Source organism: Dama dama, chromosome 10 (assembly GCF_033118175.1).
Source record: "Dama dama isolate Ldn47 chromosome 10, ASM3311817v1, whole genome shotgun sequence".
NCBI classification, from domain to species: Eukaryota; Metazoa; Chordata; class Mammalia; order Artiodactyla; family Cervidae; genus Dama; species Dama dama.
Genome location: NC_083690.1, coordinates 4,889,764 through 4,913,252, shown reverse-complemented (window position 1 = coordinate 4,913,252; position 23,489 = coordinate 4,889,764). Strand labels below are relative to the sequence as shown.

The following is a 23,489-nucleotide window of genomic DNA, read 5'->3' as shown; positions in this document are numbered from 1 at the left end:
TCGGCATTAGTTTGCCAGGTATATGTATTCTCAGCACAGGGAATAGCATTTGCAAAAGTATGAAGAGGTCTGAGTGGTAAGAACTTCTTAGTGACTGTGTGGGTGTGGGGAGGTAAAGATGGAGTGAGGCACGGATAGTGGAAGAGGGATGCAAAGGGGGGCAGTCAAGATTTTGAACAATATACATAAACAGAAAAAAAGTAGAAAGATCAGTCTTTTTTTTTTTTTTAAGTTGAGGTATAGTTGCTTTACTATGTTGTATTAGTTTCTGCGGGCACAGGAAAGTGAGATCACTCAGTCTTGACACTTGAAGACTATCACAGACACTATGTAAGCTGTTTCTTTGTAACAGTTTTTTTTCTCTTTTTCCAAGAAGTTAACTCTGGTGCTGAATGGGGAGAAATAGAGTTTTCAAGGGACGCTTAGTGGGGAGATGCCATCGGAGCCGGGCAGTGGCAGGAAGAGCGGTTTGCCCAGGTAAAGGACCTGGGAGGCAGGTTGCTTGGTGAGTGGAGAGGGAGGGAGGAGTCCGCTGACTCACAGAATACTGGCTTAGGGAACAGGTTGCTGGTGATACCTTTCAGATAAGGACTTCGGATGAAGCGCTGGCAAGTTCTGAGAAGCAGATAAAAAGAACCGAGATGTGTGAACACCTCTGATTTTTGTGGAACCATCCTGCGGGGAGTGGCCAGGCGGGCCGATCCCCCTGGGACCCCACACCTGTCGGCTCCAGGAGGTGGTCGAGGGGCGGTGGGGGGGGGGGGGCGCACCAAGGCCGTCGAGGCCCTAAGCCCTGATGTAATGGGGCCTTATGGGCCTGGGGCAGGCTGAGCGCGTCAGGCTGGGGGACAGCGCTCACCACCTCCCGAGGCAGGTGAGGGTGTCGCACCTGGCGCCCCCGGCGCATCGGGCTGCGGAACAGGGTCTCAGAAGCCTGGCTACCCCCCTCACATCTCGTGGGGGCGTTCGAATTCCGGCCCCGCCACTTCCTGCCTCGGTTTCCCCACTGCACCCCCTCGCAGGCGGACCAGACGGCAATGTGTAACCTGCAGAGGCCACGACACATCGCTGGCATCCGGCGAGGGGAAGTGGCCAGGCCTGGTCGCGGGGCAGCGGCAAGAGAAGCCGGGACCGAGCAGAGTCGCCCTGTGGGACAGGCGGGCCCTGCCGGCGCCGACACCACGCCCAGGGGCCCGGCTTGAGGCCAGGCCGCAGCCAGAACCCTCGCCGCCCAGTCGCCGTCAGAACAAAAGTGGCGGCGGTGCCGGCGTCCGGCGTCCCGCAGGCCCGGCCCCCGCCCGGCAGCCCAGCGGCCCCGCCGCTCCGCCGCCCGGCGGCACGACGCACGACAGCCGCGCCTTCGGCCCTTTCCGTCCGAGCGCGCTCGGCTCTTTCCGCCGCGGCCGGCGCAGGTGGAGGGGGCGGGGCGGGGGCCGTGCGTAGTGACGCCGCGGGGGGGTGACGCACCGGCGTGCCCCGCCCCCTCCCCCTCCCCGTTCAGGCTCTGGAAAGAGAAGAAAAAAAACTTTCTTTTTTTTTTAATTGAGGAATCAACAGCCGCCATCTTGTCGCGGACCCGACCGGGGCTTCGAGCGCGATCTACTCGGCCCCGCCGGTCCCGGGCCCCACAACCGCCCGCGCACCCCGCTCCGCCCGGCCGGCCCGCTCCGCCCGGCCCTCGGCGCCCGCTCCGGCGGCCCCGCTCGCCTCTCGGCTCGGCCTCCCGGAGCCGCGGCGGCGGCGGCGGCGGCGGCGGCAGCGGCGGCGGCGGCGGCGGCGGCGGAACGGGGGGTGGGGGGGCCGCGGCGGCGGCGGCGGCGGCCCCGCTTCGCGCATTGTTTTTCCTTACGGCGGCGGCGGCGGGCCGCGGGCGGGGAGCGGAGCCCGGAGCCCCCCGGTAGTCGGGCCGCGAGCGAATTAATTAAGTGGGGCGCGGGGGGGGGGGGGAGCGAGGCGGCGGCGCGGCGGCGGCACCATGTTCCCGGGGACTGCCTGAGCCGCCCGGCCGGGCGCTGTCGCTGCCAGCCGGGCCCGGGGGGGCCGCCGGGCCGCCGGGGCGCCCCCGCCGCGGAGTGTCGCGCTCGGGAGGCGGGCAGGGGATGAGGGGGCCGCGGCCGGCGGCGGCGGCGGCGGCGGCGGCGGCCGGGGGCGGGCGGTGAGCGCTGCGGGGCGCTGTTGCTGTGGCTGAGATTTGGCCGCCGCCTCCCCCACCCGGCCCTGCGCCCTCTCTCTCCCTCGGCGCTCGCTCGCGGCTCGCGCTCGCTCCTCTCCCCTCTCAGCCGGCCGGGGCCGGCGCCGACCCCAGCCCCGGAGCCCTCGCAGACCCGGCCTCCCGTGCTCGGGGCTGTTTTCGCGAGCAGGTGAAAATGGCCGAGAACTTGCTGGACGGACCGCCCAACCCCAAACGAGCCAAACTCAGCTCGCCCGGCTTCTCGGCGAATGACAGCACAGGTGAGAAGGGGGCCGGGCGGGGGGCCGGGGCCCCGGGGGTTGCTTGTCAGCCCCATCCGGAGGTGAGTGCCCCCGGGAGACCCCAGTTCGGCTTCGCGGGCCCCGCACAGCCCCTTCCCCTGGACCCCCGCCGCCGAGGGGGGAAGTTTGTCGGAAGATTGTCATGGGGCCCGAGTGGGGCGGCACATGCCCGGTGCGCTTGGATCGCCCGGAGTTGGGGGAGCCCTCCTCGCCGGCAGACCGAGTGGTACTTCCAGGGAGGAAAAGTAAAGTAGAGCGTGTGTATTGTGCGTGGTGATTCCGTCTGCCTCCCACTGCCGCCGTGTGTCCGTCCACACAAGCGTGGCTAGCTGGAGGGATGACAGCGGAGGTTACGCTGGCTAGTGAGAGAAGGAAATAGGGCAGCCGAAAGGAATCCCGAAGTGTTTTCTGAATCGGTAACATATTCACAAGGCTGCGACCAGAGGACTTACTTTCCTAACAGCAGCCAGCCCGTGAGTTACAACTTATAAGTTTCTTGGAATGTGCTTCTTGGGAAAATGCTTAGTGCTATTTTGAAAACTCTTGTCCCTGGTCACCTAAGCCATTCCATTTTTCACAACCCAGAACTTCTTAGCAAGATGTCATAAAAGTTGCTGTGGAGTGTTAATTTCACGTGTATCACTTCGGAAGAAAGTTAAATAGCAGATTCACCTGGGCTGCAGTCTCCAGGGGAGCTTGTGTTCTTACAGCGTACATATATATACACACATATATAAATTATGTTCGGGAATGTAGGAATTACCATTTTTTCAATTGCAATTTTTATCAGAGTATTGAATAAATCTTTTAAACTGCTTGTCTGGAGACTTTCTTCGGGACTCATATCAGTTACCCAAGAGAAGTATTTTAGTTTTCTATTGGTTTAATGATTCTGGGTTCTTCTGGGCTGGTTTACGGTAGCGTTATGTACTAGTTGTGTTTCCTCTTTCAGAGCTCTCCTTTGCAGTAAAACACAAACTTGTGCTCTGCTGCCCATGATTTGATTCCCAGCGCTACTTACATTTCTCCACTACGGTCTTGCAGTAGCAGCATCTGAAAATCAGTTTATAATGAATGGGTCCAAATTGAATTATATTGCTGCAGCAGTGCCTTCAGATTTGCAGTAGACACAGCTGTTCAGCTTGTGCAAATATTTCTTTGACTGACCACTAGCGTTTTCCTACTAGTGGTGTAAAAATCTCTTTCTCCTGTTGAAACAAAACTTGAATTTTGTGGCTGCAGTTTTAATACAATGCCTAGACTATTATTTAATGTGGAAGTGAGAGAAACAATCAAAAATGAAAAACAAATCAGTCATGAGATTCTTGTCTGGTTGAAATAAATTTGTTAAGTAGTGGAGAGGAATGAGTAAGTCTGGTGATATGTAAGTCACTAATAATACTCTATTTAAAAGCTGATAAAGAATTGAGTTTGATGTTAATTTTGTAAAATCGGCTTATCTGAAGTGAGAGATGTGGAAACAGCCAAGAGTTAAATGCTCTGATTTCACTCCATGAAAATACTATGATTTTACTGCAGAATAGATCTCATTTGCTTCATTTATCTTGACATGTTTGAGTGAAAAATCTTTAAACATATGAAATGTAGATCATACCAGACAAGTTCGGCCTTGAAGCTTGTCCTCTGAAACTGGTAACTTTTGAATGGCTTTGCAGCTTTGCTATTGTTAAATGAGGCTATTTTAGATTTAGATTATAAAGAGGGACAAATTAGTAACATGACACTTTAACAGAAAGGCTTGTTGCACTATATACTTTCAGCTGTTTCCAGGATGGTGCACAATGGATTGGCCTTTGGGGCAGTTCTGTTGCTGGATGGTTAGATACTTAATGTGCTGCTAATCACAACAGAGTTTTATCAAAAAGAATTTTTCTACTCTTGACCACTTTTTTCCCCTTCCTTTCTAGTTTTGACCCTTTTAAGGCACGGGGGCTCTTTTGTAAATGTGGAACAAAAAAAATCAGTTTTTAATGGCTCTGTTTAAATAATCCAAAGAATAAATTCACCATTATATTTATGTTGGGTTCTTGGTTGCATATTCGTCACCGTCACATTGTTGTGAAATGGTCCGTTAGTGTGGGGGCCTTGGAAGGGATCACCATTGAGCATGTGTAACTTTGTCTCCCATAATTGCTAGTGTAAAACAGAGATTTTAAGGACATATATTAAAGCAAATAAAGGACTAAAGGAATTACATTACACACACAGAGTGGAAGCATTTGAATAGATGGAAAAGCGGGGAGAGACCTGGCAATAACATTCTGCGAGACTCAGCCTTATTTTAGTGAGGGGATGTGTGTTTGTGGTAAAGTTTGTGTCTGGGATAAAGTTCGGCCAGGCAGAGCAAGGTGTGTTCCCTGCTCACGTGATAAAATTTGAGGGAGGGGCGCTCCGAACGGAAAGAGCTGAAGGGTTAGGCGGAGCAGGAGGTGGCTTTGGTGGCCTGAGAAGCAGGAGGGACTTGGACGGTCATGATCCAGTGCATATCTCTGGGGACTGGCCTGCGGAGCCGTCCTGTCCGTTAGCTGAGTCCGGTGGGTAGGCCGTGGGCCCCGGGCATAGTACACCTGATGCTGGGGAGCTGACCAGCTAGGATGCTGCCTGCAGGGCGCTTGCAGTCCAGCCAGGGGAGCGTGGATGTGCGCAGGGTCCAGTAGAGTAAGGTGGGATTTCTGACCAGTGCCATTGCTGCCAGTGACAGGTGGGAGAGGTCAGCGCAGGCTGGGGAGGTCAGGGGTGATTCTGAGAGAGCGTGCGGAGGTGATGCTGAGATAGGAAAGGTGCCCCAAAAGGTAGCAAGGGGAGGAAGGGAAAGCAGTGCTTTTCACCCACACCTAGCCTTTCTTCTGGAGCAGCACCGAATTTGATGGCATCTGATATTGTTGAAGTAGCCTTTTCTTGTTTTGCGTTGAGGACGTAGACGCTTTCTCAGAATTGTCATTTTCATTTACTTGGCACCCTTTATGAACAGTGGGACTTTGTGTTACCAGTATATAGTTTGTTGTGTGTTTTGGAAATTTTTGTGTTTAATATTTCCAAGTTAAAAGAGCGTATTACTGTCTTTCAGCAGCAGGGATTCATGATTTAACAGTGTGGAAGAAATAAATACCTAGGCAAGCAGAAAAGGTGTTTTTTTTGTTTTGTTTTTTGGTCAGCTTTATTGAGGCCAAATATACATTCAACAAATCTACTGTAAAAGTTTTGTAGGACTGCCTTCTGAAAGTTGAATATAGGTATATTTCATCTCGTGCTATATACGTGTTGCTAGTGTGTGTTGCTCAATCATGTATGACTTTGTGACCCCATGGACTGTAGCCTGCCAGGCTCCTCTGTCCATGGAATTCTCTAGGCAAGAATACTGGAGTGGGTTGCCATTTCCTACTTGAGTAAATGTCCCTAAGCAGTTGTGGTTACATTGTATACTGTGAATCCCTTTAAATGCAATAGAAAACTGTATTTAAAGATACTTGGTGTAAATACCATTACCAACCAAAATGCCTTTTACAGCAAAATGATGACCTTTTAGTTTTACATCTCAAGCGTTCTTTTCTCCCCATTACTTCAGTTTGATCCTCAACAGCATCCTGTCAGGTGGGAAGAGAAAATACTGTTTCTGCCAATTCCAGGTGAGAAATCAGACTTGAGAGAGGTGATCTACTGAAAGTAATGCAAAGGGTGAAAGCCAGAACCTAACCTAGATCTTTAAAGTGTGTGTGTGTATTCATCTTATGAATCTGCATCCAGAAACATGGAATTTACTTGAATCGTGAACTCAGGAGACTACGTACTTAGCAAGTTTCAGTAGCATAACTCCAGCAAGTGGGGAAAGTTTGTCAGCAGCTTTACGGGGATGTGGGGTGGGGTTGAGGGTGGGCAAGCAAGAGTATGCTCCCCTCTGGGGGCAGGGGCTCTGCCTCCGCTCTGTTCTGGCGCTGCAGGATGTCATCCAGGGTGTACACAGTCTCACCTGTTTATTGTAGTGGATAATTGAAGACCAGTCTCAGGTTATTTCATCTCTTTACTACATTCCAGCTAAATAGGAGCTGTGAGTTTTTGCAGAGCCTTCTAGGGCTAGGGCTTTTCATGACTTTGCTTAGCTTTTACTTGGTAGAAAAGTAGGGATTCTTGGATAACTGAGAGGGATGAGGACAGTGGCCACATGTGAAATTGCTTGGGGTGGGGGTAAGTATGAATCCCACCAGGGGAGTTGTCACGGTGAAGCAAAAGATTGGGAATCATCCCTGCTTAACGCTTGAATTTGATTGTGTGGTTCTTTAACATGGTTGAGAATGACTTGTAAAGGGACTTAGGCTTAATCCTATAGTCGGAAGTTAATGCTTGCATTGTTAGCCTGTGTTTTTACAACTTCTGACTTGTGCCATTGTAGTTGTGTGACAAAGTATGTGATTACTTGGGGCTATGTAAGTGCCGACTTTGTGTTTTCACTTAATGTGTTTGAAGACAGAATAGTTATAAATGATTTTGCCAAAACATGCCTTCCTTCCCTTGTTAAGATGAAATGTTCCTTACTGTGAGCTGTTCAAGATGAGGAAGGCTTGCTTTCAGCCAGGTTAGTTGTTGGTGTATCCTTAGTCAGGACAGCACCTCTTTCTCTCATTCAAACCAGCTCTTTGGTATATTCCAGGGACACGTAAGGAAGTGTTGCTCAAGAGCAGATTTGTGCTCAGGAGAAATTGGGCATGGCTGAGGCTCTTGACTGCAGACTCTCCCCAGCCTTCCTGTGCTCTGGGCTCTGAGTCTTGGAGGGGCTGCAGCATCATTCCCAAATGCGTGGGTCACAGACCTTTTCTGTAGAGGGTCAGAGGACAGAATTTTGGTTCCGCAGGCCACGCGGCCTCTGCCGCAGCTGCTCACTCAGTGCTGCCACTTCAGCGTGAAAGTGGCTCTGGGTGGTATGTCCACGGATATGCCAGGGAACTAGTAAACCTCTGCTTTCAGAAACCGGCAGCCGGGGGTTTGGCCTTGAGGCTGCAGTTTGTGACTCGGAGGGGATGTGGAACTGGTGCTCTGAGGATCTTCAGTTTCCTCAGGTGTGGAATAGAACGAGCATTCCCTTCCCCAGGGGCTGGGTGAGATGACGTGTGAGGGGTGCCCGGTGCCAGCGCTGTCCGGATGAGGGGGGAGTGGGTGCACTTTGTAGCCACGTTTGCTTGTGGTTCTGGAAGCAGTAGCAGCCCCATGCACGCGTCCACACGGACACCACCAGTGGGCAAGTCTGTTGTAGTGGAGCACATTCAGCGTATAGCCAGGAATTTTTCCATCAGCACTATTGATGTTTTTGCCTCCATTTTCAACTATTTTTTCAATAGGAACACGATGGCCATGAAATTTTAAAATTGCAGAAACTTAAGCAGTGTGGTATGTTCTGAAAATTCTTACTAATTTTGAAGCATATGTCACAGAGTGTTTAGGCAGCCAGCGTGTGAATCTGTTTATTTACTGTGTGTATCACACTTCTGTCTGAGGTGCCCCTTATGCCAGAAGTGTACGGAGGATCGGGTGATGCCTTCAAGTAGCTTAGAACTGTATTGACTAAGAGAAGGCTAAGAAACAGAACTGGAGAAAAGAATGTAAAATGCAATTAGGTGCCCAAATGCACAACTCAGAAAGGACACTTGAAGGAAGCTTCCTTTATTCACCTTTTTACTGGATGCCCCATGTGCAGAAGCCCAGGGTTGGGTGTGCAGGTGGGGGTGGCACCAGAGGCAGGCCCTTGGTGTTCTTTTCTTTGATGCCCGCGCCCCAGGAAGCCTGCTGGTTTTCTGCACTTTGTGTGTGCTGGGAAAAGCGCTCTGGCTACTCAGAGAATTTCATCTCTGTGGGTGTGATCTTGGCCCATGGCTTGAACCATGACTTTCAGGTTGTCTGGCAGGTCTCTCAGATGCCCTCATGCTCCTGGCCAGCCCTCTTGATTTTCAGCGCGTGTGGTCAGTGTCCCCTGAGCTCTTCCCCTGGTGGCACGTCCCTCATCAGAAGACTGTCCCATACCTGGGGGTCTCTCGGGATCTGGAGTGGTGTCCACAGCTCCTGCACAAACTGGGGGGCAGGGAGTCAGGGGTGCCCCACTTTCCCCATCCAGTCTAGGCTTAGCTTTCGGGAGTTGTCATGTCACAGCAAGGCATCGATGCAGGGTGTCTGCGCTTGCACCAGTGCCTGTTGGGGATGCTGGCATGTTTGACTTTCCGTGGGTCTGTGATTGCCGACAGGAGTGCTGGGGAAGAGCCATGTGCAAGGGATGCCCAGCTCGAGCTTTGACTTGAAGAGTTGTGAATCAGAGATTTGGGTGGGGGGCGGTTCTTTAGGAAAGGCAAAGAAGTAAGCAAAAGTGGCTTTTTTCCTGTGTTCTTAGACAATACACAGCATGACTGCTGCTGGTTTATAAAAATCTGCCTTTAGGGTGTTTTCTTGTTCTAAATTTGGGGATTAAGGCTATTTTTGAGCTCTATGTCTAAAAGTCAAATTCCTGTCTTTTAAAACCTTACCCTTAGAAAGACTTGGATATCATCCCATGTGACATTTTCCCCTGTGTTTCATTTCCATTAATCAAAAGAATGTTTAGTTGAGCTATCGCTAAGAATAGTAAAATGTAATGCTGAAGAAATTTTCGCTTGGTTAAATCTGACTTTCCTATTTCTAGATGTCCCGTCTTCTGCTGTTTGACAGTCTCTTAATTTGCCAGTCTTTCTAATACCCCTGTGCCTTACTTTATGTAGTAGGTGTTTCTTAATAGTTGTAGCTGTTTAACAGGGTTGTACAATTCTGTTGTGAAGTAAAATCTATTTCTAGTTCAAAAGCTTCCTTTTGCACTGCCCCCAAATATTTTGAATTTTTTAAAAATCAAAACTGTACCACCTGGACATGTTTTAATTTCGTAGGTAGAATACCCAGTGAAATCACAAGAAAAATAAGCTAGTATTCTTTATAATAGCCTGTAGAGTGAGGCTTGGGCCATATTTGAATAAGGTGGGTTTTGGTGGATTTATCAACAAACTGCGTGATAACACTGAGGAACTATAGAAATATATCAAATAATTGGGGTTTGCTTTGACAATTATGGGCTATATGAGTCTGACCCCTATTTCTTTGCATTGATCTCTGAGGAAGGCTTGCTATTCTTGGAACTCTGCATTCGGATGAGTCTATCTTTCCTTTTCTCCTTTGCCTTTAGCTTCTCTTCTTGTCTCAGCTATTTGTAAGGCCTCCTCAGACAGCCGTTTTGCCTTTTTGCATTTCTTTTTCTTGGGGATGGTCTTGATTACTGCATCCTGTATAATGTCACGAACCTCTGTCCATAGTTCTTCATTAACTCTATCAGATCTAATCCCTTGAATCTATTTGTCATTTCTACTGTATAATTGTAAGGGATTTGATTTAGGTCATACCTGAATGGTCTACTGGTTTTCCCTGCTTTCTTCAACTTAAGTCTGAGTTTTGCAATAAGGAGTTCATGGTCTGAGCCAGAGGAAAACAGTAGAATGGGAAAGACTAGAGATCTCTTTAAGAAAATTAGAGATACCAAGAGAACATTTCATGCAAAGATGGGCACAATAAAGGACAGAAATGGTATGGCCCTAACAGAAGCGGAAGATGTTAAGAAGAGGTGGCAAGAATGCACAGGAGAACTATACAAAGATCTTAATGACCCAGATAATCACGATGGTATGATCACTCACCTAGAGCCAGATAGGAATCTGAAGTCAGGTGGGTCTTGACTTGAAGCGTCACTATGAACAAAGCTAGTGGAGGTGATGGAATTCCAGCTGAACTATTTTGGTCCTAAAAGATGATGCTGTTAAAGTGCTGCACTCAGTATACCAGCAAATTGGAAAACCCAGCAGTGGCCACAGGACTAGAAAAGGTCAGTTTTCATTCCAGTCCCAAAGAAAGGCAATGCCAAAGAATGTTCAAGCTACCACACAATTGCACTCATCTCATGCTAGCAAAGTAATGCTCAAAATTCTCCAAGCTAGGCTTCAACAGTACGTGAACCTCCGAGAACTTCCAGATGTTCAAGCTGGATTTAGAAAAGGCAGAGGAACCAGAGATCAAAACATCCTTTGGCTCATAGAAAAAGCAAGATAGTTCCAGAAAAACATCTACTTCTGCTTTGATTATGCCACAGCCTTTGAATTTGTGGATCGCAACAAACTGTGGAAAATTCTTAAAGAGATGGGAATAATAGACCACCTGAACTGCCTCCTGAGAAACCCGTATGCAGGTCAAGAAGCAACAGTTAGAACCAGACATGGAACAATGGACTGGTTCTAAGTTGGAAAAGGAGTACATCAAGGCTACATATTGTCACCCTGCTTATTTAACTTATATGCAGAGTACATTATGTGAAATGCCGGGCTGGATGAAGCAGAAGCTGGAATCAAGATTGCTGGGAGAAACATCAGTAACCTCAGATATGCAGATGACACCACCCTTATGGCAGAAAGTGAAGAGGAACTGAAGAACTTCTTGATGAAAGTGAAAGAGGAGAGTGAAAAGGCTGGCTTAAAATTCACCATTCCAAAAACTAAAATCATGGCATCCAGTCCCATCACTTCATGGTAAACAGATGGGGAAACGATGGAAACAGTCAGAGACTTTCTTTTCTTGGGCTCCAAAATCACTGCAAATGGTGACTGCACCCATGAAATTAAAAGATGCTTGCGCCTTGGAAGAAAAGCTATGACCATTCTAGACAGCATATTAAAAAGCAGAGACATTACTTTGCCAACAAAGGTCTATCTTGTCAAAGCTATGGTTTTTCCAGTAGTCATGTATGGATGTGAGATTTGGGCCATAAAGAAAGCTGAGTGCTGAAGAATTGATGCTTTTGAACTGTGGTGTTGAAGACTCTGAAAGTCCCTTGGACTGCTAGGTGATCAAGCCAGTCAATCCTAAAGGAAATCAGTCCTGAATATTCATTGGAAGGACTGATGCTGAAGCTCCAATACCTTGGCCAGCTGATGCGAATAGCTGACTCATTTGAAAAGACCCTGATGCTGGGAAAGATTGAAGGTGGGAGGAGAAGGGGACGACAGGATGAGATGGTTGGATGGCATCACCGACTTGATGGACATGACTTTGAGCAAGCTCTGTTGGTGATGGACAGGGAAGCCTGGTGTGCTGCAATCCATGGGGTCGCAAAGAGTTGGACACGACTGAGCGACTGAACTGAACTGAACTGAGTTTGACCCAGTTCCTTTGGATTAAAATATTTTGAGTGTTTGTCACTTGATTAAAAGTAGAACCTTCTAACCATGACTCAGAGTTGAAGGAAATGTCAGAGCTTTTTATACTGGGAGGCAGGCAGTGTGGTGGTGAGGAAGGAGCGTGGCCTCCTCTCAGTGGACACTGCACCTCAGCATGCAGCTCTTCAGCTCTGTGACTTGGACCAGTGACTCTACATTAGAACTTGGTTGGGGAGGATGGATCTCATGTCTAAAAGGGAGTCCTTCCCCCTAAAATTTTGCATTTCTTCTCTGTTTGATTAGCTTTGCATATTGGGCTCCTGGGGACTTCCCAGATCATGCAGTGGTAGAGAATCCACTTGTCAGTGCAGGAGATGAAAGAGACGTGGGTTCGATCCCTGGGTCAGGAAAATCCTCTGGAGTAGGAAGCAACCCACTCCAGAATTCTTGCCTGGAAAAATCCCATGGACAGAGGAGCTTGACTGACTACAGTCCAGTCCATGGGGTTGCAGAGTCAGACATGAGTGAGTGCACACAGAGAGAGAGAGAGAGACAGACAGACAGACACACACACACACACAGAAGAGTTCCTGTGGTTCCTGTCATTTAGCCAGTTGCAGTGGCTCTTACTATTGTATCATTGTATGGGAAAGTACTAGATTCATCTTCCTCCTGGGCTAGTGAGGACGGGCTGATGCAGGTGAGGGGTCCGACCCAGCACCAGATCCGTGGATGTCCTCGCTGAGCACAGGGAAGACGCCACCACTCCCGGTTCCTATAGAGCACGAGGGCCAGCGCGGCCTCAGTTCCTGCCGGCAGGGTTGAGGTTGGAGTCCCTGGACGTGGGTGCGTGTGTGACACACTTCACTCAGTGTCTGTTTGTAGTTTAAAATTGTTCTTTATTGGAAAATTGAAGTCTAAATGGAACTGTTTTTGTAGTATTGTTTCAGAACGGGGACTTGACTTAAGTTAGGACTTGGGGGAAAAGAAAGTGAGCACAGAGAAGCTATACAAATGGTCTTTCTGTTTTAGAGAGCAGAGTTAGCGGAGAAAATGTCCTTCGAGTCACTCTCCAGTTTAGTCAGGCTGATTGGCTGAAAGAAGTATCAGTGAAATTTAATTTCCTCTTTGATTCAGCAACCACTGATGTTGAAAGGGGTGGATTCAGCTCCTTGCTGTTTTGTGGGGTTTTCTATTCCTGCAGATTCCGTAATAGGAAGTGACTTCCGTGGTGTTTACTATTTTTTCCACTCTAGATTTTTGTTGTTGGTGGTGTTTAGTTGCCAAGTTGTGTCTGACTCTGTGCGACCCCATGGACTGTAGCGCACCAGGCTCCTCGGTCCATGGGATTTCCCAGGCAAGAATACTAGAGATGATTACTATTTCCTCCTCCAGGGGATCTTCCCACCCCAGGGATCGAACCCAAGTGTCCTGCATTGGTAGGCGGGTTTTTACAAACTCTGAGACACCTAGATATTTTAGGTACAGCAGTTTATGGGTTTTGCTAGTAAAAATAGCCCCATGGTGGACAAAGAATTTTTCTCCCTCATTTGTGTTCGTGTTTACATTAAATCTTTTTTACATTTTATTTAGTTGTAATTTTTATTGAAAGTAACAAAAGAGACATAAAACATTGATAGATTGTGTCATTTTGGTTGTGCCTCTACTGCTATTTGGATTGTTTTTTGTTTCAAGAGCAGAACCCATCCAGAGTTGAACTTCTCTTTTAAAAATCTTTGAGAAAATCATATTGAAAGATTAACTTATTGTTTTAGCTCACAGTGATGACTTTTTCAGTCTGAAAGTTGAAGGAAAAACTGGTTCCTTCTCAACAGTAAGAGTGGTTTTGGACATTTCCTTTGTTTGAAACTCTGTAGAGTTCTCGTGGTAGTAAGTCCAAATTGAACTTTCACTGATGCTGGCCATCTTCTAGATCCACACTCCCAGGACTGGGTCCACTAGACTCTTGTGGCTAGTGAGTGCTTAAACTGTTACTAGTGTGACTCAGGAACTACATTTTTATTTTTCTTTAATTGTAATTAATGTAGATGTTAATAGCCACATGTATCTATTGGCTGCTGTGTCAGACAGCACAGCCCAAAGTAATGTTTGTTGTTGTTTAGTTGCGAAGTTGTATCCAACTCTTTTGCGACCCCATGGGCTGTAGCCCATGGGCTCCTCTGTCCATGGAATTTTCCAGGCAAGAATACTGGAGGGGATGCCATCTCCTTCTCCAGGGGATCTTCCCGACCCAATGATCAACCCCGAATCTCCTGCATTGGCAGGCAGATTTACTTACCTCATTTGCCTAGAGTGTTCTTTAAGATATAGGCCTGAAGGCCAAGTCCCTCTAAAGGGACCAACTTTTAAAGATGGAAAACATTTTTAAAAATACACTTTGGTTTAGATTCAAGATTTTTCACTCATGTAGAAAGTATTCTAGTGTGATGTCAGCCCTGGAAATCTAGGAGACACGGCAGGTCCAGGGTCTGCCTTTGTGGAAGGCAGCTCTGTCAGCGGTGACTGAGTACCTTGGAAAGGAGGGCCCGACTGGGGCATAGGACAGAGGCTGTTGGGAAGTGTCCTGGTAGGCCTTCTGGAGGAGATGACGGAGAGCTGAGGATGAATAAGACAGGAGAGGTACTATTCCAGGTATAGGGAGCAGCATAAATAGCAAGTGTGGTGGTCTGGAGGTATACACTTCTGCGCAACTAAAGTTTTTGCAAGAGCCAGTTTTGTTTTTGTTTTACATTCAGTAAATTGCCACTTAGAGGCAGTGTGGTCTTGCCTCTGAGAGGGGGAGACTGCTAGTGTCATTCCACCCTGGTGGGCCTGGGCTCCAGTCTCAACTCCCTCTTTATTCTTTTATTCAACAAATATCAAAATGCTTATATAAGGCACATTATCTATGTGTGCTTATTATGTGTGGACACTGCTTGGCTGTGGTTATGTCAGTGTGGCCCCGTCCTCTTGGACCTCAGAGGGTAGTGCTGTGGTCAGGCAGTCCAGCAGCCCTACCAGTGCTTGTCTGAACTGCAGACTGAAAGCAGCGTCGTGATGGGAAGGAGCCAGGTGTTCCTGGCTGGCTGGTCAGGGAGACCCCTTAGAGGAGGGGCGCTGGAGCCTGTTGTGGGACAGAGTCTTGGGGGAGTCAGGCTGGGCCCCTGAAGGCAAGGTCACCTCGTGGGGAGCCTGCAGTGCCGGCCCAGAGAATCCAGACTGTCCATGTAGGGCTTAAAAAGTAATTCAGAGTTTTAGAAACCCATCACATTCAGGGTGATTGGAGGAAGTGACTGTGACTTATTCTCCAGGAGGCTGGATCATCTTTTTCCAAGTGTATTTTCCAACCAAGTTCATATGTGCAGTGAGAGCTGACAGTTGCCTTCTCACTCCCCAAACTGTATTTGTGGGAGCAGGAAAAAGATCATATTAACAACAACCTAAGTATCAGAACTACAGTTGACCCTTGAACAGTCGGGGCATTGGGGTACCAACCCTCCCTGCAGTCAAAAATCCATATAAAACTTGCCCTCTGTGTACCAGTTCCTTCACTGTGTCTCCCTAACGCAGTTCCTCCGTATCCATGGTTCTGCATCCTCAGATTCAACCAACCACTGTGTAGTAATGTAGTCTTTACTACTGGAAAAAAATCTGTGTGTTAAGTGGGCCTGTGCAGTTCAAGCCCTTGTTCAAGGGTCAACTGTAGTGTTCTTGTTTAAGGTATTAGAAAATTTTTGTACACACAGGAGGTTTTTGTTAATTTTTTTTTTTTTAATTCTTTTGACTGGGTGACATATTCATAGAGTTCCAAAAAGTACAAAAGGCTGTTTAGTGAAAAGTCTTCCTTTTTCCAGAATCACCAGTTCCCTCCCCATAGGCAACCAGTGTTTCTTGTATGTCATGCAGGAGATACACTGTGTATGTAAGCGCAAGCTTACTCTGCTTACTCCCCCTTCCTAAAGTGACACACGGGTATGTTTAGCCAATCTAGGTGCGTTTCAGGCTGGTGAATATCTCAGAGCTGTTAGAAGTATTAATAATTGAAGAGCAGGCATCATTCTAAAAATCCCCCCTTTTTTTAAAATGTTTTGGCACTGTACTTAAACAACAGAATGATTTTTGTATTTGTACTACACTTTATGAAGAATCAAAATTTTAAAAATTAATTTCATCTCACAGGGCATTAGAGGCTTTGTTGCTATCATCATGTTGAACATCACGTGACCCTCGTTGACACCAAAGTTCTGTTTTATGGTTTTTTCCTAGTTTCTGGAAAAGATTCTTTAAACCTGTGGTTTTTATTAACCACCTTACTAGTTGACATACAAATACCTGCAGCTTAACACAACCTACTTGTGCACCAAGTAGATAAAGTAAAAATCAGTCTGTGGCTTGGTAGGACTTCTGTGAATATTCATATTCACTCCAGACGTTTCTGTTAATTTAGTCAGTTAATCTAGATATTGTAGAACCTTAACGGTGACACAAATGTCCTTCAGAAGAGGAATAGCTGAGCTCTTCGCCATCACACATCTGGGGAGGGAAATTGATGGGTATTTAAGATGGAAGATAAATTTCAGAACTGTTAAATAGGATGGAGAACAGAAATGATAATTAGACCCTTTTTAGGGGGTAGAAAGATACACTAACGTGTGCATAGAATATTTTCAGAAGGAAATTCCTGGAAATTGTTTTTCTTAGGAGTGGGAGTCCTCCACTTTCACTGTATATTCTTCCAAAAAGCTTTTTTTTTTTTTAAATTTTAAAGCATAAATTTATTGTTTTTAAAATGAAAAGCTAGTTTAAAAGTAAGTCAAACCCTCAGCAAAACATCTTTAATATTTGTGGTTAGAAGAATCTGTGAAATGGGGAGAACTGGAATTCCCTCTTGTAACTGGTTAATCCCTCTTGTAAAACCTTTCGATCTGTAGCAGGAATGTAAACTAAGTTTATATTACTACTACATGCTACTACATAAACTAAGTTTACATTACTGCTACATACTCTGTAGCAGGAGTGTAAACTAACTTAGAGGTGTCGTCCAAAGATGGGAAATATGATTGTGTTTTAGTGTGATGTCCAGTTATCACCTCCTTTGTCACAAGCGCTGATTTTAGCAGAATCCTTCTGTTAGCAGTATCTTCATTGGTGTGCTTGAAGCTGCAAGACCTGACAGCCAACTAATGTTTCTTCAAGTACACTGAAAGAATGTCACCTTTCCCAGCGTGAGCATGTATTTTACTACTGCGTTGGGTGCAAAACATTATATGTAGATAATCACGTTTCTTTAGGGAAAAGATAGTATTTTTGAAAAGTCCTTCTTTAAAGTACTTCTTATTTTCCTGCCTTTCAAACTCATTTGAATACTAAAAATATTTTAAAATAATATCGAACCCATTTCTGATTTCATCCTCAAACTGTAAACACTTCCAAGTGGAACCGGGAGCATCCGGAAGCGTTCCAGGTGTTATCACCTGGGCTGAAGCTAATCGCCTGGGTCTGGACACCCCAGGGGCTGCCTAAAAACATCAATCTCTTTAATTAAACGGGTAGTTCACTCACACTGTTCAGAAACCAGAGGACACAGCTCTGTCAAGCCCTCCCCCAGTCCCCTCGGTGCTTTCCTCTGGGGTGATTTCTTCGAGCAGAGAGCGTGTTTGCAGCCCCTTTGCCCCCATCCTGCCCGTGTCCTCTTACGGGAGCTGTGTCCCGTCCACGCGGTTGCCTGCCTGCACGCAGCGGCACATGGAGAGCTTCCGCACTCTCTCTGCAGTTGCTTGGGTCCCGCTGTGTGAGAGGAGCTGTGGTTGGTTCAGTCTGCTCCCCACTGGTGGATGGTCAGCTTTCCAGTTTCATCAGGGCCATAATGAATCGCTCTCCTCAGCTACACGTGTCTGTAGGACAGATTTCTCAAAGTGGAATTAATGATGGAAAGGAACATGCATTTGTAATTTTGATCGTATCATCAAATTGTCCTCCAAAGAGTTTGTATGTTGGTGAGCCTTAAAGCTTTAAAAGCAGCACACTTAAACCCGGCATAGACATCACTGGGTATTTCGTGCATGTTATTAATATAGCTGATAAATCCTCAAGTTATTCTTCAGCTTGTGATTCTCTATCATTTTGTACCTCTCAGTCATTTGTGATTTATCTGTAATTTTATGGCATACCCTTTTTTTTTCCCCTTTAAGACAATTTTTTAGGACACTTTCAGGTTCAGAGCAAAATTGAGGGGAAGGTTGTACAGAGATTTCCCACGTATGCTTCCTCCCCCTACCCATGCATAATCTTCCCATCATCAGCATCCCCCACCAGAGTGTACGCTTGGTATGATTGATGAACCTCATTGATACATCATAATTATCCCGAGTCCATAGTTTACTTTAGGGTTCACTCTTGGCTTGGTGTATTCCATGTGTTTGGATGAAGGTGCAATGGCATGTATCCATCGTTAGAGTGTCATGCAGCGTTTTCTTCACTGCCCTAAAAATCCCCTGGGCTTACCTGGTGGTTTCATGGTGAAGAATCTGCCCACAGTGCAGGAGATGCAGGTTCAATCCCTGGGCCAGGAAGATCCCCAGGAGAAGGGAATGGTGGGGAAATCCCATGCAAGAGGAGCTCCCGTGAACGGAGGAGCCTGACAGGCTCCAGCCCATGGGGTTACTTACCGACTGAACGACAACTGATCCCCTGTGTTCCTTCTAATTTATCCCCCCCACCAAAAAAAGCAAACTCCTGGCAATCATTGATTATTGTTACTGCCTCCTTTGGAGAAGGAAATGGCAGCCCACTCCAGTGTTCTTGCTTGGAGAACCCCAGGGACGGCGGAGCCTGGTGGGCTGCCATCTGTGGGGTCGCAGAGTCGGACACGACTGAAGCGACGCAGCAGCAGCTCCGTAGTTTTGCCTTTTCCAGAATGTCATATAGTTGAAATCATGTAGTATGTAGTCTTTCAGATTGTATTCTTTGATTTAGTAAAGTGCTTTTCAGGTTCCTCCATGTCTTTTCATGGTCTGATAACTCATTTTTTTTTTTTTTTTTAGAACTGAATAATATTCCATTGTCTGGATGTTGGTGTACTTTTTAGACTAAATGCATTCATTTCTCTCCTAGCCCCCACACACTGCCATATGTTGTACACTGACACCTCTAAGTTCAGAATAAGGCTGTTCTTCTTTCTCCAGACACGGGACTGCTACCTACCAGCTGCAGCTCCCAGCATTTGGGCCAGGGGACCCGTCTCTGGCTTGCTTGTACGTACGGTGCGGCCAGTAGTCTGAGGTGGCCTAGCACCTGAGGTTAGGGGTTGCTTCTGCAGAGGCTGAATCCTCGCTGCACCCCCACATCCTCCTCCTCTCGGACTTTCACCTGGGCTGCCAGCACTGCCCTTCTCTGCCGGGATGTGGAGAACAGTGAGCCCCTTTCTACAGGCCAAGGCATCTGGCCGCCGTCGCGGGAGCTGAAGGTTGGTCTGATGGTGGCCGTGCCTTCTGACAGTACCTTCTTTCCCACCTTTGTCCCAGGAAGGCTTTTCTCCTCCCCTCAGGGCTGAGGGAGGCAGCACATAGACCTCATTTAGGAAACTGTAAATTGTCCTAAGCTGTCTGGGAAATGGCACTTCCCCTTCCCTGGGGCTTCTGAGTGAATCAAATGAGGTAGGAAGCTGGCTGCAAGTCCAGGACTCTCCTGATTGAGGGTCCAGTGTGACAGAGATCTTCCACTCAGTCTTATCTTATAATCCTTTCATACAAGTCTCAGGTGAACCTGGCCATCCCTGCCTGGAACGAAGGCCTTGAGAGCAGGGACTCACTCTCACTGAAGAAAGCCTGGGAGGAGGGGGATCGCCTGGCTGAGCCCACTTTGGCTCTTGGGCAGATAGTGACCTTGAGGAAGGGCATTTTGTTGTTGTTGTTCAATATAAAATCACTGTTCAGAATAAAGTAAAACCTTATTTTTACTAATTTATGTATTTGCATTAAATATTGAAGCCTGAATCATAGACGATTTTAGAAAGAATTTGCTTTTAATTATTTCCTAATAGTTATTGTAACCAAAAAAGGGCGGGGGGTTAGATTAGATGTCTTTTAAGAATGTGATTAAATGCCCGAAGTTTATTTATAATGGCATAAATGCCAATAAAAGAGTGCTCTTTTTCTTTAAATTTTTTTGAAAAAATTTATTTCTCCATTGTTGGAAAGTTGTTCCTTTATTTATTTGCAGAATCTTTGAGAATTTTCAAAGCAATATGAGCATTAAATTGAGTAGAATTGTCAGATTTTTAGGGCTTTACCATACAGAAAATACGATTGCTGGCATGAACTGTGTACCAGGCGTAGGGTGCCAGGTCCTTGGTGCGTGGTATCTTTCAGTCTTCATAGCAAGTTCGGAAGATGGGGCAGTGACAGTAATACTAATGACTAATATTTACTGAGCCCTCACTGCATGCCAGGCTAAGTGCTGTGTACACAGTGTATGACTTAATTCCTTCTTCAGTGATCCTAGAGGCAGGTACAATTTTCCTTTCCAGGTTAGAGCTAAGGAACACACATGGGGAAGGCAGGAGTAGGTGACGGAGATGGACCTGAGTGAGACTGGCTGGGTACTTTCCTCACCGCCCCAGACTCTGCTCCCTCTGTTGTTGGTGTCTGATTAGCAGTATGTTCATAAATGCACTGACGAGGCCTGGAATGGTCTCCAGATCACCTAAGACTGAAAACCCTGTGAAAATGTCTAACACTCTGTGGATTCCTCGTCTTTAGATGTGAGCTTTTTCAGGAAGCATTGCCCTTTTTGGATCAAGGTGGTTTTTCTTTATTTATTTTAATCCAGTTTTGACTCAGGAATTAAAATTCTCTTTGTAAAAATTTCCAAGGTTGATGAATAAAGATGCTCAGCTTTTGAAAGATTTAAGAGATGCATTTAATAATGCCAAAGAGAATCTAGAGAATTCTGAAAGGATTTTAAAGAAAGCAGACCTTTTTCACGGGGCAAAAGGGCTGCATAGAGAAATAGGGGTAAGGGGGGAAGAGAATATACCCTTCCTTGGGAGGGGAGTTTCATGCTCAGAGGTAGAGAAACACTTACACAAAGCAGTGTGTAAACTCTTGGGTAGTTTATTTCCAATACCGCCGTCTCCTTCTCCATTATGCTTTTTAATCTTTGCATTACCAGTAGAGGGTCATTGATGCCAAGATGTAGCCAGAGAGGGAAATAGACTTGGCTGGTTTTCTGGAAGATAGAGAGGCAGCAGGAAGAAGGTGTGAAGAGGAAGATGAGCAAAATAATGTAACATTTCAAGAAAATTCCTTGTTAAATTTTGTTCTCCTTGTTTCTGTTTTAGGAAAACAGTAATAAATGTTAAAATTACTGCTTGCCCTCTTGGCCTAGACAAAGTAACTTGTTAACATTGATATTGTGTATCGCCTGTAGCTTAGGCACTCTTCTCCCGCCTGTGTTCTCATTTGGCTTGCAGTTAGCTGTCCAGGGCACCTCTGTGCTAAGCATGGGGTGATGGGCACTGGGCACTGACCTCATCCCTGTGTTTGTGGCGTTTACAGCCTCATGAGTTGTAACAAGAAGTTGATAGTACAATTTTAAGATTCACCCATTATGTCTGTAGACTGTGGACGAGTTCATACTTCTGGCCAGTACAGAGTGTAATAAACTGGTTTGTACACGTTTTGAGAGAAAAATCAGTTCTGCCAGCGTGGAGGACCTGGGGCTCTAAATGCAATGCAAAGAAAATAAGATATATTGACAGAAAGAGGAGAATTCAGAAAACCTGAGGGAAGAAGTATCTTCTAGATGGTTTGTTTAATTAGCTGATGCATTTGAAACAACTCCTTTCAAACAAAACTTTTCAGATGTTACTGGCTGGAAAGATTGGGTCAGTCACCTGCCAGGTATTTGATTTGTAAAATGAAAAGCCTTTTCCAGTGTCTCTATCAGAGTAGTTCATTCCTTAAGGTGAAATGCTGCCTTCTGGTTGCAATGCATCGGAATGGGTCTTGCAGCATGGGGGGGGGGGGGGGGTCAGTGTTTGGTGTGACCGTCCCTGGACTGAGGTCTCTGTGGTCCAGAGGGGAGAGGGCCCTCGTGGTCCTGCGTGGTGAAGCCGTTCTGCTCTGAGGCGGAGCTTTCTCCTTCCTGAGCTGCTGCCACGGGCGCCGCAGCCTCGCGGGGCGTGGTGGAGCCTGAGCGTCCACAGCTGCTTTCCCCGGGTCAGCTTAGCTCAGAGGCACAAGAGGCACAGGGGAGTCTGGACCTGGCGGAGAGGGGGAGGGAAGAGGTTCAGCCCCGCACCCCTTCTTCTCCCAGTGCCTCCAGCCCCAAATGAAGAGTCACTTGTGACTCCTCGGGGAGCTGACCGAGGCAGGAGGCACCTCCTCCAGTTGGAGGTGACTCCCCAACGTGTGTATGTTCTATCTTGAATTCCTTGGTGCAGCGGGAAAGTCCCGAGGGGGTGAGAATTCCTGTTCCCGGCTATGGCTATGGACACAGCATCTGCTGGTGGCTGTGTGACGGGGCTCATCTGCTGAGGGTGACCCCAAATCCCTTGCAGCCTCAGCTTTGCCCTCTCCTGGGCCCATCCCCTGCTGATGTGGTGGAGAGACAGGAACTTCCTGGGATTGGAAGTGTTGGTGCTCAATCTTGAATTTTCAGAACTTGCGATGACTCAGACTGGTGTTTGCCCAGCCTGTTTGTGGGGACACTGGGTGTGTGGAAAGCACAGCTGTGTTGTGTTGCAACAGCCCGGCTCTCCTGCTTCGCTCTCCTGTGTCATGGTTTGTTTTGAACTAGAGAACAGGGAGAGTAATGGTGAGGAAAGTGTGATGGTGTGAGTGTGGATATGCCTTCCACAAGCGCTGCACACCCTGTTCTGTCTGTTACAGAGACTGTACATCATGTATGTGGCTCTTAGTGTGTTCACACATGTCTGGACTGGGTAGGTGAGGACGCAGCAGAGTTAGTCAACCCTTCCTGCACCCAGACAGCTGTGAGATGTGCTTGTGCTGAAACAGGGTGAGAAGGAGTGGTCACTGTGGACACAGTGTGGCAGACCAGTAAAAACCAAAACCAGAAACGAGGCGCAGACATAGAAGGTGCAGCTGTACTGGGACTAGGGCAAGATAAAACCGTAAAAGAAAATGCATCAGTTTGAGAGAGGCAGCACGTGGGTGAGCTGTTAAAGGTAAGAAAGTTTCTGTGCAGGATGGCCTTTAGATAACTGGTGTCAGTGGCAGAGCGCCCCTTTCCTGCTCTCAGCGCGTAGCCCCGGGATACCATTGTCCCTGTCTCACAGTTGAGGGAATTAAGACGCAGAGATTAAGCTGTTTGCCCAGGGACGTGGGGCTGATTGCTTCAGCCAGGGTTTGCACTCCCGTGCTCTGCCTGCAAGTGTTCTTTCTGCATTCCCATTTCCGACTCCCACTTCCCACGCTGGACTGGGGACCCTGTTGTTGACCTTGCTGTGGTTATCTGTTCTTCTGAATTTACCTGCCATTGTCCTGGCCTGCCCGCTCTCTCCTGGAAAAGTGCTTTGGGACTCTTGAAAGAGTCAGTCAGGAGCATCCACAGGCTATTCCAAACTTCGAATGTACAGTATTTGTAGCTCACTCCCTCCTTCTGGTCTCTAGTGCTTGACACTGCATCCCCTCCTGGCAGATAAGGAAATCTGGTGTCTGTCATAAGTGGCTTCCATTGTCTTTGTTTAAATGAGTTTCATTTTCATGTTCATAGATTAAGAAGCATTGCATTAAACATACACACACACTTGATTTTTCTGAAAGAGTG

At 47.2% G+C, this 23,489-nt stretch overlaps 1 protein-coding gene across 1 annotated transcript in view; it reads left to right on the top strand.

The window, feature by feature from the left end:
* The first annotated feature begins 2,243 nt into the window (after window positions 1-2,243).
* CREBBP (CREB binding protein) overlaps window positions 2,244-23,489 on the top strand; it is a 116,390-nt gene continuing 95,144 nt past the window's right edge. The window contains exon 1 of the mRNA XM_061152730.1: window positions 2,244-2,451. Coding sequence (XP_061008713.1) covers window positions 2,367-2,451 — 85 coding nt within the window. The 5' untranslated portion in view covers window positions 2,244-2,366. The remainder of the gene's footprint in view (window positions 2,452-23,489) is intronic.